Source organism: Alexandromys fortis, unplaced genomic scaffold, assembly GCF_014885135.2.
Source record: "Alexandromys fortis isolate MF-2015 unplaced genomic scaffold, M_Fortis_MF-2015_v1.1 scaffold_6, whole genome shotgun sequence".
In the NCBI taxonomy this organism is placed as follows: domain Eukaryota; kingdom Metazoa; phylum Chordata; class Mammalia; order Rodentia; family Cricetidae; genus Alexandromys; species Alexandromys fortis.
Window position 1 is genome coordinate 26,254,975 of NW_026067902.1, and position 14,862 is coordinate 26,269,836.

The 14,862-nt window shown below is 40.4% G+C and overlaps 1 protein-coding gene and 1 long non-coding RNA gene across 4 annotated transcripts in view; one reads left to right on the forward strand and one right to left on the reverse strand.

Moving 5' to 3' along the window:
- Window positions 1-14,862, reverse strand: part of Slc12a6 (solute carrier family 12 member 6) — a 96,162-nt gene that overhangs the window by 26,140 nt on the left and 55,160 nt on the right. For all 3 annotated transcript variants that reach the window (XM_050132084.1, XM_050132093.1, XM_050132102.1), the window contains 5 exons: window positions 4,568-4,662; window positions 3,571-3,702; window positions 2,385-2,531; window positions 1,227-1,281; window positions 642-772 (listed from right to left, as the gene is read on the reverse strand). In XM_050132084.1, coding sequence (XP_049988041.1) covers window positions 642-772; window positions 1,227-1,281; window positions 2,385-2,531; window positions 3,571-3,702; window positions 4,568-4,662 — 560 coding nt within the window. The remainder of the gene's footprint in view (window positions 1-641; window positions 773-1,226; window positions 1,282-2,384; window positions 2,532-3,570; window positions 3,703-4,567; window positions 4,663-14,862) is intronic.
- On the forward strand, window positions 3,726-9,668 carry LOC126494695 (uncharacterized). The gene is made up of 3 exons (XR_007590050.1): window positions 3,726-3,947; window positions 5,148-5,243; window positions 9,594-9,668. It is a non-coding gene; the product is annotated as an uncharacterized lncRNA (long non-coding RNA).

The window sequence follows — 14,862 nt, forward strand, 5'->3', positions numbered from 1 at the left end:
TTTATAGTATGAGTGGAGAAATGAAAATTCTTTCATTGGGATAAAGTTATCAAAAGAGAAGCTGGGGATACAGCTCAGTCAGTGATGTGCTTTGCTGCACAAGAATTGGTACTTGAGTTTGATCCCCAGGACTTACGTAAAAAGCCAGGCACGGTGGCATGTGCTTGTGATGATGTTAGCATTGGGAAGGTGAAGACATGCGGACCCCCGGTGCTGAGCCTCTGGTCCCAGTGAAAGACCCCACCTCATAAAACAAACTGGATGGGTTCTTGAGACACAACAACAGGGAGGAACCAGGTTGATCTCTGGCTTCTACACACATGTATTCAACACACTAGAACATATACATGCACAATAGAAGCAAATGAGATTTATTTTACTTTTCTACACTGGCACAAGTCTTCTAGCTTGATATGAGCTCCCTGGTTGAGGGGATAGAGTTGGGAACAATTGGAGAGAGATTTCGGAAAGGACGGGCAGGTGAAGGACACCTCAACCTTTCTGCCTCAGAGTCACGATAAGACACAGTCACAGCAGCCAACATCTGACCGGCTGCCACCCCTGATCTCAGAAACCTTAATATCTAAGAAAAGAAACCCACAGAGCTTCTGGATTGTAGGCGCAACTAATTCGTTACTTACCAGAAAAATTTCAATGGCACCAAGAATATACATGGCTGCTGCAAACGTGGTGCCCAGATAAAAGCAGAGGCCAACAGCCCCGCCAAACTCTGGGCCCAGGGCCCGGGAAATCATGAAGTATGAGCCCCCAGCTACAAGACAAAATAAAAGGAGGGTATCACTAAGAGGACTGTAGACAAGTATAAGTAATAATTCAAAAACATGCACAAAAGATGTTTGGGGAACTCTGAATGCAACAAAGGAGATTTATTAATGGGAATATGATGTGCACAATACATTTTATTACTATTAGAAAAATTAGATTATTTCCTACAGAATATAATAGTATAATAAAAAGTATTTTATAAGCTAAGTATGTGACTGACATTAAAGTACTGTAGACTGAAAATAATGAGATTTCAAAGATAGCATCGTTAAGCCAAACAGTATTTGTCCCTGGCTTCTAGAAGCTGACACTGTCACAGAACACTAGGAACAACAGAATAAACACATTAGGTGGCTCTGGAGTTCACACCTCCAGCTTTACAGCATATGCACAGTGATTAATCAAGGATAATCCCTGAAACTCAAGCTTGGGATACTGACCTGGCACCACTCCATTGGTGGCAATGGCACTCATGGAGATGGCAGTCAACAACGTCTGTAGAGAGAGAAAAAAGAATTTAACTACTGGGTAGAGCTAACATTTCCGTATTACTTTCCCACGTGAAGACTTCAGAGCATTTACAAATACTTAACTCCATCTACTTTTACAAAGAGTTACTGCATAGCATATTTTAAAGGACTAGCTAGGGAGACAGCACTGTAAAGTAGGCTAGACTCTAACTACAAACTGGCTACAATGCCAAAAACAATATGTGGCAAGAAAGAGACCACCAGGACAAATTTAAAACATTATCTAGTAACACAGCAGATAGAGGTTTTCGAAAGGGAGTAGCTGGAGGCACAGTGACTAGCCAGTAGGCTGCTGTCATACAAGTGAGAGGTAACATCTACGGTGAGATAGTGGGCATGCATATGAAGTATCTCAGAGAGAACAGACTGGCCGTGATGAATGGCAACCAAGGAATCAAATATGGCCTTGAAGTTTCAAGCTTGAGAAACTGGGAGTGGGCAAGGCAGTGCCATTAAGTTATTAATGACATAGGTTAGGTTTGCTTAACTTGCATGGTTAGCACTCAGCTGAGCATAATGCATATGGAGGATATAATGGTTACCAAAACAAAGGGGATACTAGATTGATGGACAGGGATGGGATATATAAAAATGAGCAGTTTAAATGAACGGAAAACCAGAATGGGCTGAGTAGGAGAGAAGAGTTAGAAACAACTGAGGAATTTCTGGGGAAGGCATACGAAAGGAGACTTCAAAACTGAACACAGAGTCCCTTCACCCTTCCCAGGCACTGCCAATTTTATTTTTCAGGACATTTTAGAATAGCATATACACTACAACATCGGTGCTTTCAAGTCCAAATTACCCAGATTTTGAATTATTTGAAAACTTGTATTTTGTTTATTTCCAAAAATCTAGGACACCATATATCAATCAAATACTACATAGGAAATAACGGATAATGGGCGCTGAATGAAAATCCTTTAGATTTTAAGGTCAAAGTCTCTCTCTCCTGTTGGGCTCGTGAGTCTTTATGTATTTTCTGTTCCTGCTCTCCAGGAGGTCAAGTGCACAAACTCAACAGGAAATGCTGCAGGTGAGGTCTAGGGCCAGCGCAGGAGAACTTACACAGCAGCAGCAGATAAGGACAATCGCAAAGGCCTGAAGGACTCCAGCTGTGCCCACTACCCAGGTAAGACGCAGGAAGAGGATCACTCCAAAAATATTTTGTAGACATGGGAGGTAGACACCCATAAAAGTGCCCATTTGGGGGCTCTGGAAATAAAAATATAAGACAAAAGGAAACATATAGTTAGCCATAAAAGATGCTTAGATTTACCACAGACAGGAAGTTTATGCAATATTTTCAACAACTCTCAGTGAAGTTCATCACTATACTTCCATTATCAGTATACATTGTAATTTAGATAAGTTCCCATGTTTTTGTTATTCCTAAGCAATGGACCACTCATCAATCTAAAAATGTCTATTCTTCAAGGTTGTTAAAATTTTATTCACATTTTAAAACAGAAAAACTTGTAGAAATTCTTGAGAATTAAGTACAAATTTTTCACAATAGTTGGTAAATGAAACAGTCAGGGAAAGTAAAAACTTGAGGGCCACTGGCCCCTTTGCAAAGAGCTGAACTATGTGCATTGGTATAATTTTATTGTAAGAAAAACAGTAGTAGTAGAAAAGTCTATCTAACAACTACTGGGAATCCTCATCATGGTGGATGCCTATGATCCTGGCACCTGGGAGGCTAAGGCAGGAAGACTCTGAGTTCAAGGTTAGCCTGTGTTATATGTGAAACACCATCTCAAAAACAAAAACCGAAACCAATCATACAAACAAAAACCTTTGTACCAGGCAGATGGCAGCAGAGGCTGGGTAGAGATATCCCTTCCCACCAATGGGCTAACACTTCTGCTAACACAGCTAACTTCCTCACTAGGACAGTTTCTGTGCAAATCCACCACGTCAGAAGGCTTTCTCTGTCTGACCTACAGGAGTATCGAACCCTTCCAGCAGGCTCTTGTCAGTCTCATTCCTTTTAACCCTGCTTAAGTTTTGGTCAAGCATTGACACTGAAGATGCTCTATGCTTTAACAGAGTTTTAGTGGCTTAGGGACTGGCTTCCCACGAGAAGCTATACTACTATACATTCTGTCTGGGCCATGGTGCCAGGGATCCGAATGGTACTGGGTATAGCAAGCATTTGACACAGTTTCTTAATACAGACTGGTGCCCTGGGCATGCCTTCAGCGCTCATATATGGGGCTGTTTTTATCTGTCCTGCACCCTGAGGCCTCACCTTGGTAGGCTTCTTCTTCCCTTCAGTGATGTTCTCTGCCTCTTCATGCTCCTTGGCTCCCTGTGTCAGGTTAGTATAGTTGGCCATGCGGTTGAGGAGAGAGGACACCTTTGGTCTGGTGTCCATTTCTTCCTATAAAGTCAGAAATAATTTATGAAGGATACTGGAATTCAGCAACAAAATAAACTTTCTGCCAGGAAACAGCCAAATAAATGATACCCTCTTTCACAGGTAAATACGTGAAGAAAATTCTTCAGTGAGCCCTGTCCCTGCCACGTGAAAGATGACAGGGAACTGAGAGCATGCATGAGGTCCTGGGCTAAGCCCCAGCCCTGAGATGGCAAAAGGACTACACCTAACTAGGGCAGCAAGTTAAGGTAAGATACAAAGTACTGGGTTTCATTAAGGTTTCTTTCATACAAATATGTAATTATTCTTTTGTTCTGTGTTCCCCTCCCCTTCCCCACATTCCTTCTGACCCTCTTACGGCCCAGATCCTCTTACCCTCTTTAGTCTCCTCTGCCTTCACATTACAGGCATTCGATTACCCTGTCTCCACTTCTCTGTCCCCGTAGCATCTCTCCTCCATTCTCAGTTTGCCTGCTGCGCTCTCTTGCGCGCTCTCTCTCTCTCTCTCTCTCTCTCTCTCTCTCTCTCTCTCTCTCTCTCTCTCTCACACACACACACACACACACACACGAGAAAAATGCACTATTCACCATTTGTCTTACTTTGCTTAAAATAATAATTTTCATTTTCAAACATTTTTCTGCAAATGTGGTGGTTTCATATTTCCTGTGTGTGCGTGATGAGATTTCCATTTTGTGGACTGAAGAGAATGCTCAGTGGGTAAGAGCACTTGCTACTTTACCAGAGGCCAAAGTTCAGTTCCCAGCATCTATATTGAGAGGCTCACAACTACCTGTAACTGTGTCTCCAAGGAAATATGATGCCCTCTTCTACTCCCCCACAGACACACACATAATTAAAATATTACCTCAAAGAGTGCCAGATTTTTATCAAAATACTCATCTCCTTCTTCATAGTTGGAATTGCTGAGATAAGCATTTCGAGCTTTCTTATGTCCATCATCTGAAAAAGAAAGGCAAAATTTGGGTTTTCATTGGGTTCTGAGCAACCAGCACCTATAACTATGTTGCCTCTGTCGTCATAAAGACCACTTCAGATTCAGGTTCAGCCTGATTGGTAGACTTCAGTTAGCACTGTTTGGAGAATGTGGTGTTTTTCTAGCAGGAACAAAAGCAAATAGGGAAACCAAAGAAATCAACATGAAGAATTCCCTTTCTTAGTACAGAGATCTCTGGAGACACTGGGTGCCTAACCTTAAACTTACCCATAAATAAATAAACAAAACACACAGAATTTTTTTTCTTGGTGTGTTATACTACTCTAGACATGGACTACTTTACAAACTATTGTTGCTGATAATGGGCCTTCTGACATTAAAAATTTATTTTGTGTGTGCGCGCACGTGCATTATGAAGGCAGTGTCCTGTGTACATGTAGAGGCCAGATGACAACTTGTACATGTGGTTCTTTCCTCCTACCCTTACCAGGATTCAAGGGATGAAACTCAGGTTGCCAGGCTTGCATACCAAGTGCCTGCTGAGATATCTTCCTGACCTCATTTCTGATGCCATCAATTATAACAGGTGATTAAATCTATGATGATGATTACTTTTCAAAATTCTTGAGAATTGCATACAATGTATTTTGAATATATTCAAGATCCCAATCCCCTCACTTCCGCCTCAAACCTCTCATTGTTTGCAACTGAACTTGGAGACTGCTGCTGCTGCTTCTTTTTGTTTTAATTTGACCTTCTTTCCCCATCAGGTCTAGTTTGTGCTGCTCAGCTAGTTTGGGGGTTGAGGTCTGCTCTGGTATGTGATCACATGTATCAAGGTCATCATCATTAAATGATGACCTGAATCTCCCTTTCCCAAAAATCACTAAATGCTAATAGCGCCTCAGCTGGCACTGGGATTATATATTCCCACTATGCATGGATTCTGTTTGACTGGAGCTTGTGTAAGTCTTGTGCACACTGTCACAATCACTGAGTTCATATATGCTTCTGTCTGGAAAACATTGTTTCCTTTAACTTATCCACCACCTCTGGCTCTTACAATCTTTCTGTCCCCTCCTTCAGAAAGATCCCTGAGCCTTGAGATAATATATGATCATTCAAACTGGAGCTAAGCACTCTACAGTCTTTTGTTTTCTGTACACCAAGCAATTGGAGGTCAGTAGTAGTTTTTGAAAAAATTTCACTATGAGGCAACATAGTTATAGGTGCTGGTGGCTCAGACTGGTCTCAAACTCTTAAATATCTCTCCTCAGCCCCAAAGTACTAGATTATAGGTGTGTATCTTCATGGAAGCATCCAATATATTCTTGTATGAACACTTCCATATTATTTTTATGTTGAGAGAGGTACTTAACTGGAATCTGATGAATTAGTTGCAAAAAAAAACAAAGAGGAAACAGAGTTTCTGAGATAGCAAAGTCTGTGTTATATGAATACTTCCTAATCTTTGGCTTTTAAAATTGTGTTTAAGTTACATGATTGTCTGGCAGAAGAGAAGAGGAAAAAAATTGTAAATACGATTTAAAACTAAGGTTTCCATTACTGAAGAACATACTAATATAAAAAGGAAATAACATTAAAGTAACATACATTACTTTAAATATGGAAGATGAATCTGGCAAAAAGCCAGAAAACTACTGAAATGAGCCGGTCATCTGGAAGGACATGAGACTGACTTGAAGGAGTTCCTGATGGTCATGATGGGAAGACAGAACACACAAGATATTTGAAATAATACATATTTTTGTTTGTTTTTCAAGACAGGGTTTCTCTATAGCTTTGGAGTTTGTCCTAAAAATTAGCTCTTGTAGACCAGGCTGGTCTTAAACTCACAGAGATCCAACTGCCTCTGCCTCCTGAGTGCTGGTATTAAAGGCATGCGCCACCACTGCCCAACTCGAAATAATATTTTTTAAAAGTCAATTATGTAAAGTTTTAAGGAAACAAAATACAACTCTGAAAAATAGTAGAAGAATCAACTGTGCTGTCTGTTTTGAGGATAATTATATAGCTAAATACTATTTTTTTTACAGCACATTGTACTTAATTTATGATACATGGAACAGTACATAGGAAATCCCTGCCAATTTGCAAACCCTAGTGAAAATAACACATCTAGGCAATCTTCATCAAGGGCTGTGAAAGCCATCAATAAAGGACTGAGGCATAACCTTCGAGTGGGCAAATGAAGATGACTATGAGCCTGTTGACTAACAAATACGAAGGCAAGACACTGTTCATCCTATGTATTCTTAGCAAAAGAATGGACGCTCACTCTAATGAAGCCTCTCAGGATTGCAGAGAAAAGGAGGAACATGATAAGTAAGCATACACAAAGACACAACCACCAAAGTCGGAATGTGGAATAACCTAATTTCTTCAGCAAATCACAAACTAAACAAGTGAACTTTTACAGATTAAAATTCAAGCTACGACTGAAATCTAAGATAGGATTTTTGTTAGACTCCTCAAACAAATGTGAAGAGACTTTTTTTCTTCTTCAGTTTTTTGAGACAGGGTTTCTCTGTGTAGCTTTGGAGCCTGTCCTGAAACTGTCTCTGTAGACTAGGTTGGCCTTGATTTCAGAGAGATCTGCCTGCCTTTGCTTCCCAAGTGCTGGGATTAAAGATGTGTGCTACCACAGCCCAGCTGTGAAGAGACATTTCTAGAACATAGAAATGTTGGGCTGGAGATGGCTCAGTTGTTCTCAGTTGTTCTTTCAGAGGACCTGGGTTCAAGTTCTAGCACACACACAGCAGCTCACAACCACCTGTAACTACAGTGCCAGGGCATCCAACACCCTTTCTGGCCCATGGGTACCAGGCACACATGTGCACACGTGGTGCACAGGCACATATGTAGACAAAGCACTCTCATACACATAAAGTATTTTTTAAAATTTAAAAACAGGAAAATTTAAATATATGCTAATTTTAAAATTGCATTTATTTACCTCAGGCTTCTGCAGGACCAGAAACCACTGCGGGACTAGGTCACTGGGTCCCCTGGGATCTGAGAGCACTGAAGTAGCCTTTAGTCCCAGTGGTCTCAGACGACAGTGGGGGCCTGAGCTTCAGCTTTAGTGTCTGCTAAGAAACTGGGGCTTTGACTTCAGTGTTTTTAAGATTAGTGTGGGTGTGGGGTTTTGAAGTCTAATGTTCCTGTGGTCACTGCAGGACTCCGGGGTCTATACTACTGTGGTCCCCCAGAGGTTACTTAAAACCTACCATAGCCACAGATAGCACCCAGACTTTAGTGGGTCTGACATTTGCTATTCTGGTCCCCTTGTTTCTTCATGTACCATTCCACCCGTGGTCCTGATGGCACATAGCTATGACAGGATTACCTCAGTGACTACACTTAACAACACTAAATTTCTCCAGGCAACATAGCTAAATTTCATGCAGATAACCCTCTAGGGAGAATTACAGAAAACAAAACAGAATATATTCCAAAGACGGGAAAGTCAAAACTGAATGTCAAACATACTTTAAGAGATGCACAAAATACAACAAAGAAACACAAAGCATATGACACTGCCACCTTCCATGACCCACTCCAACCAACCACTCCCTTAGGAAGGAATTGAAACCATAGAGAAAGATGAATGTCTCAGAATTCAGAGTGCTGTGAAATAATCCTTTTGTACACTGTAAAGATTTGTCACTCGAATTGGTTTAATAATATGCTGCCTGGCCAACAGCCAGGCAGGAAGTATAGGCGGGCAAACAAACTAAGGATGCTGGGATGAAAAAGGGCAGAGTCAGGGAGATGCCAGCAGATGCAGAGGAAACAGGACTTGTAGAAAATAAGGATGCAAGCCATGAGCCATGTGATGGATGGTACATAAGAAACATGGGCTAAAGTGTAAGAGTTAGCTAGTAACAAGCCTGAGCTATGGGCAGAGCATTTACAACCAGTTCCTGAGTGGTTATTTGGGCATGGCTGCCAGCACAGGAAAACTCCGCCCACATTCAGAGTCTTACTTTTTTGAAAGAATAAGTGATCGTATAGAAGATTCAAACAAACAGATGGACAACAAGACAGTCACAAAAAGTGAATCAAACAGTACACTGGAGGTAAAAGTCCAAAATATCAAGGAAAAATTCAGCAAGAATACTGAAACATTAAAAAACAGAACAGAACAAAACACTTGAGGTAAATGAGATGTCAATCAAAGACAAAACAAGCAGAAGAACAGATTTTAGGATGGAAGAAAAAGACAATACAATCATGCACACATATATTTCTTGTGGTGGTAGGTGCATGAAAATGAGATTGATAATTAAAATGTAAAACACTAAGAAACCTGGAGTCAGGAAAAACTATTCTAACAGCACGACAGTTTGAGATGTATAGGGCCTGGGACCAGTCAAGAATTTTGATGGACATGCTAATATAGCTACATGATGATTTTGTGTATTTATTACAATAATTTTTTTCTTCTGAGACAGGGTTTTACTATGTAGCTCTAGCTGTCCTAGAACTCATAATGTAGACAAAGTTGGCCTCAAATTCACAGATCCACCTGCCTCTGCCTTCTGAGTGTTGGTATTAAAAGTGTGTATTACACTTCTGGTCCAATAAAGTAATTTTTTAAATGACAATAATTTAACTTTTGTTGGTGTACATTTGGTCATATGTGCCACCTGACTTGTATGTGATGCTCACAGGACAACTTGTGGGAGTTGGTGCTCTCCTTCTCCCATGTGAGGTCCTGGGATTGAACTCTGGTCATCAGGCTTGGCAGCAAGTACGTGTATTCACTGAGCCCTTGCTAACCAGTGCCAGTTTTTTAAATGGTAAAACAAACAAAAACCCATACGGAATGTGAAAGTTTCTTTAAAATATTCTAGGAAACTATCAAAGAATAATAAATAAATCCTTTTGTTTTTGTTGTTTTTAAATCTAGCATTAGGAGCATCCCGTCCAATTCTGCTGCTGCTCTGTTTGGATACCCCAGTCTTAAGTCCCAGGTGAATCACTTTATCAGCCAAGTCTGGTTCTGGCTTGTCCTGTGCTAGCTTCTATTGTCTGACTACTTAACTGCTTTGGAAAATAGAACAATTGCCATGGAGACTTGGCATCATAGGAAGACAATGATACCTACAAGACCTACTTGTCCTGATCTCTCCTGAATCGGGACAATCATGAAAATTAGAGGTTTTCCACAGAGGGAGGAGAGTTATTGCCAGATTTGGTTATAGAGAAAAACATGAAACTAGAAGTAATTTTATCAAAAGGCATCAATCACTTCTCCGCAAGAATATGGTGGCTGGCAACCAGTCACAGTGTGGCCTTTTCTGTAGTCGGGGTTACACAGGACTGCCAGAGACAGTGGAAATTCTAAATTTTCCAAATAAAAGTCTTTCTTGGCATGAACTCAGAACAAGCACATATCCCAGGACTCTTGAAGAATATACAGAATCTGGGCCGGAGAGTTGTATTGGTGTTAAGAGCACTTAATGCTCTTGTGGAAGAGCTGACTTGGGTTCCCAGTACGCTCATCAAAAAGCTCACTATCGTCTAGTTCCAGGGGATTGAATGCCCTCTCCTGACCTCCATGGGCATCAGTCACACACATGTAGTACACATAACTCATGCAGACATTCACACATTTATATAAATTATTAAAAAAAATCTTTAAAAGTGGATTATACAAAACCAAAAGAAGATCGCTTTGTAAGACAGCCACTGGGGCTGCAATCCTGGCCCTGGCAGTGACCGGATTTCAGCATGGCATCATGGCTGTCATGTTTCTTTTCTCTCATTTTACTACCCAAACAACATGGATTCTATGAGAAAGCTGCCATTGTTTCATGGTGCAATTAAAGAGAAAACTGACAGAACCACTCTTCCTTCTGAAAAATTTGTTTCTGCTTTTCATGACACATCCATGTCCTTACAACTCGCTTCTGTTGTTCCTTTCACCGTGTGCTAGGGACTGAACCACGGTTTTCAGCACACCATCACTAAGCTATGCTCTCTCCCTTTTCTCTGTAAACAGAAAAAGTGTATAAACTAAGATCTTGATGTCGAAAGATCTTTATTGTTTGATTCTATTCTATCTACAGTGTTGAAAATTACCACTTACACTGTATTTTAGAATCAAGATATAGTATAGAAATTGTCCTTTAGTGTCATGCACTTGCCAAATGGCCTTTGCTGGTTCCATCTGGACAGAGATGGAGCGTTAAGAATACTTAATTTCCTCTGGCACACATCTCTGCTTGAACCACATCAACAAGAACAGGGGAAAAAATGCCAGGTGGTGGTGGTGCACACCTTTAATCCCAGCACTAGGGAGGCAGAAGCAGGCAGATCTCTGAGTTTGAGGCCAGCTTGTTCTACAGAGTGAGTTTCAGGACAGCAAGAAACACTATCTCAAAAACCAAAGCAAACAAAAACAGGAAGAACCGTTTCAATGCTGTAAAAAAAATATCACTTTTTTAAGTGAATGGGAAATGAGAAACGTGAGACTTTCTGACAAGTACGTTGGAAGTGGAAGTACGCCAAGTATTCTGAGAAATACGTGGATAGGTGTAAGTAGTGAGAAGGACAAGGCTGAAGATAGGTCTTTCTACTTTTTCCTGGAAGGGATGCACAAGAGTTCACACTGAGCTACCCACTGCAGCCTTAAGTTCCGCTTCTCATCTATATTGCCTGACTCATCAGTCAGACTGGAGAACGTTATGACTGACCGCTATATTTCATCAGCTACAGTTTCTTCTCTTCAAGAAATTATGTTGTATGCCCTAGACTTTCTGAGGGATTGGATTTTGATGATGATGTGGATGTGCTGCCGTGTGCCGTTCTGTTTACTGTAATTCTTATGAACTGGTTGACAGCAGAATACGCTTATCACATCACATTTGTTATTTTTAGGGGCGAGAAAAGGCTGCTGCAGGATGGCACCGGGACACTTACAGCCCCTGGTTACCTTCCTCTCTGAGGTATTACAGCTGTTGATGATTAATGCCTAGGTCCACTAACTTATGAGGGGTAAAATGTGATGATATTTTCATTCTCTTAGTCTTTCTTAGTTCAATAACTTCCACTCAAGAGACATTCTTTTTAATCTACTACTTGGCTCTCAAGTGGTATGTTAAATATAAAACAGATTATTAATTAATTATTAATTATTACTAATCTATTATCCCCCTTTATTAAACAAGTAATGAGTAGGCTAACAAGAACATTCCAGTTATGAACAATAAGTTCTTAATATGTTAGTATCGGTTATGTTTCCTATCAAATGCTTCATCTACCTATATTAAAATGATTACATATGTCTTTAATACTAATACAGTAAGTACATAATTTTGTATTTATTTATTTTTGAGGTATGGGTCAGGCTAGCCTCAAGCTCATGTCCTGCACGCCTCATCTTCCTAAGTATTGGGATGACAGGTACGAACCACGAGGGCATGGATGTATATTTATTTTTGATACAAAGCCTGTCATGTATTTTTAGCTACCATAATAGTATTTCAATTTATTTTTGAGGCTTTGGGGAATTGAACCCAAGGCTTTACGCATGGTAGGTAAACATTCTAACATGGAGCCCATGGAGATAATCTTTAAACATGCTACATGCAAGAAGACCCGCAGAAGATCAATCTGGCCAACATTCCAACGAGTAAGAGGGAGGAGCTCACAAGCCCCAACCCCTTGCTGAATAGTTACTGTCAGATAATGCTTCTGGGAGAGGGAAGAATCCTCTGAAGGGTGTGGACCCTGGTAGGTCAGTCACACCCCACTGAATGGCTCAGCATCCATGAGAATATGGGCAGCACAAATGGGACTCAGCGGGTTGTAAGAAAAAAAAAAGACAGGAACTTTGGGAAATGCAGATGGACCTGGAGGAGGCCAGGAGAGTAACAGGGTGAATATAAAAAAATATTTTGCATTAATACATGATATTCTCAAAAAAGTGATAAAAATATTATATTTAAATTAAAATAAAAATACTTCATAATTCAGATTACAGATACTTTGGGCTGGACAATGCTTTTTTCATATTGCCACTGTAAATGTTTGGTATCAAGGCTAAGAATGACTCAGACTGACTTAACAGTCTTTATTTGGTTTTCTATCCTATGAGATTGTACAAGACTGGAATTTTTTTAATCCTTGCATGTTTAATAAAATTTGCAAACCTGCCATGACTCACTGATGTTTGCCTTCTTACTTTCAAAAACTTTTGAACGTGAAAGTTATACACATGCACACATAGGGAAAAATTCATAAATGGTAAAGTCCAGACTTTGATTCATTATCACAGGAGCAGTTTCACCTCCCATACATTACCTCAGCCTGACCCTGAGTTTTGCAAGAGAGCTGATGAGTCAGTGGGAACAGTAAATACATTAAAATCACTGAAGCCTGTTGGCAGCAGCAGTCAGCAGGTCTGGAAGATGCTGTTTTAAATCCAATTTGGCAGGAACGGTCTGAAAGATGTTATTATAAACTGAATTCAGCAAGCAAGACAATTGAGCCAGTGTTCCCCACAGGTGCCTCTTAGGAACACCGGGGGTGTGTTGGAGGCATTGGGAGTTTGTTTTTTGAGGTGCTGAGATTTGTTTATTGAGGTACTGGGGTTGAGCCCAGGGTATGGTGCTTGCCAACTTAATACTGTATCACTAAATTACTTCCCCAGTCCTGAAAGGTGAGGCAACTGTAATTTTTTTTTTTTTTTTTTTTTTTTTTTTTTTTTTTTTTTTTTTTTTTTTTACAAAATACAGTCTTTCTCTGCTTCAATGCAGTTTGACTTGTGAATGGTACAAATTCTTACCCATCCATTTTACTTGTGAAGGCCTCTGCGCCTCTACTGCATATATGTTCCTGTTCAGAGTTCTGACCTTATCTTGGCAATTGCACAACTTAGGGGAGGAAAATAAATTGAGACAAGGTCTCATATAGCCCAGGCTAGCCTTGTAAACTTCATCTCCTCGCCTCTGTTTACCACATGTTGGGATTACATGAATATGTTAGAGAGAGAGAGAGAGAGAGAGAGAGAGAGAGAGAGAGAGAGAGAGAGAGAGAAAGAGAAAGAGAGAGAAACACGAGTGCAGTTTCTTCAGTACTCTGGAACTTTTCCGTAAGCAAACAAGTTATATCCAGTTCTTTCCCTACTGTGGACTTCCTGATAACACATTTTCCACAGCTGCTATTGTATATTCTAACAGCTAAAAGCTCAGCAGTGCGCAAACCCAGACATGCACACCACCGTACAACATAGCTCTTAGTATCCAGTAACTTCTGATTCTCACCCATAATTAAAGAATACAAACCAGAAATGGTATTCTACCTATTAGTAAATATGAAAAATACAGACTCATAAAATCAATTTGGGCTGGAGAGCTGGCTCACCAAGAAAAGAAAGAATTTGCTGCCGAGCCTGACAACCTGAATTCAATGTCCACAACACACAGAGGCAGGAGAGAACGGACGCCTCAAAGTTGTCTTCTGACCACACACGAGCGATGCATGCACATCACTTCTCATATAAAATAAGTAGGTAAATAAATACACCTTTAAAAATAACGTCAGGTTTTGTGACTGAGAGCCAAGCCTTCCTCCATATCTAGACCAGTGGGACCATTTATGGTGATTTATCTTGTTGAGAATGTACACACAGTGTGAGAAAACCTTGCCTACAAATGTGCTGGCTGCAAAGATGCAAGTACAAGATGCTTATTGCAAAGTAATGTCTTTTTATAAAAATTTGTATGTGTATGGGTGTTTTGCTTACATGTGCCCCATGCTTACATACAGTGCTTACACCGGCCTGAAGAGGGCACAGAATTCCCTGGAACAGCAGTTATAGATGGCTATGTGCTACAATGCGGGTGCCTGGAATTGAACCCACGTCCTCTGGAAGAGCAGTCAGTGCTGTTAACTGCTGAGCCATCTCTCTATGCCGTTCTACACAATTTCTTTAACAGTGTTTTAGAAATAACCTCAATGCCCCTGCAGAGTAACTGGCAGAGTAAAACTGCGGTGAACCACACAATCCTACTGCATTCTAAACGGGAATGAGGTAGAGCTTCACTCACTGCTATGTGATACCCAGACAAAATGTTAGCTGACAAAAGGCCATCTGAATAATACAATGTCACTGACATAAAAAGGAAGAAAATAATCAGATGTGGTATGAACATTTATGAAAGTCAAAGATA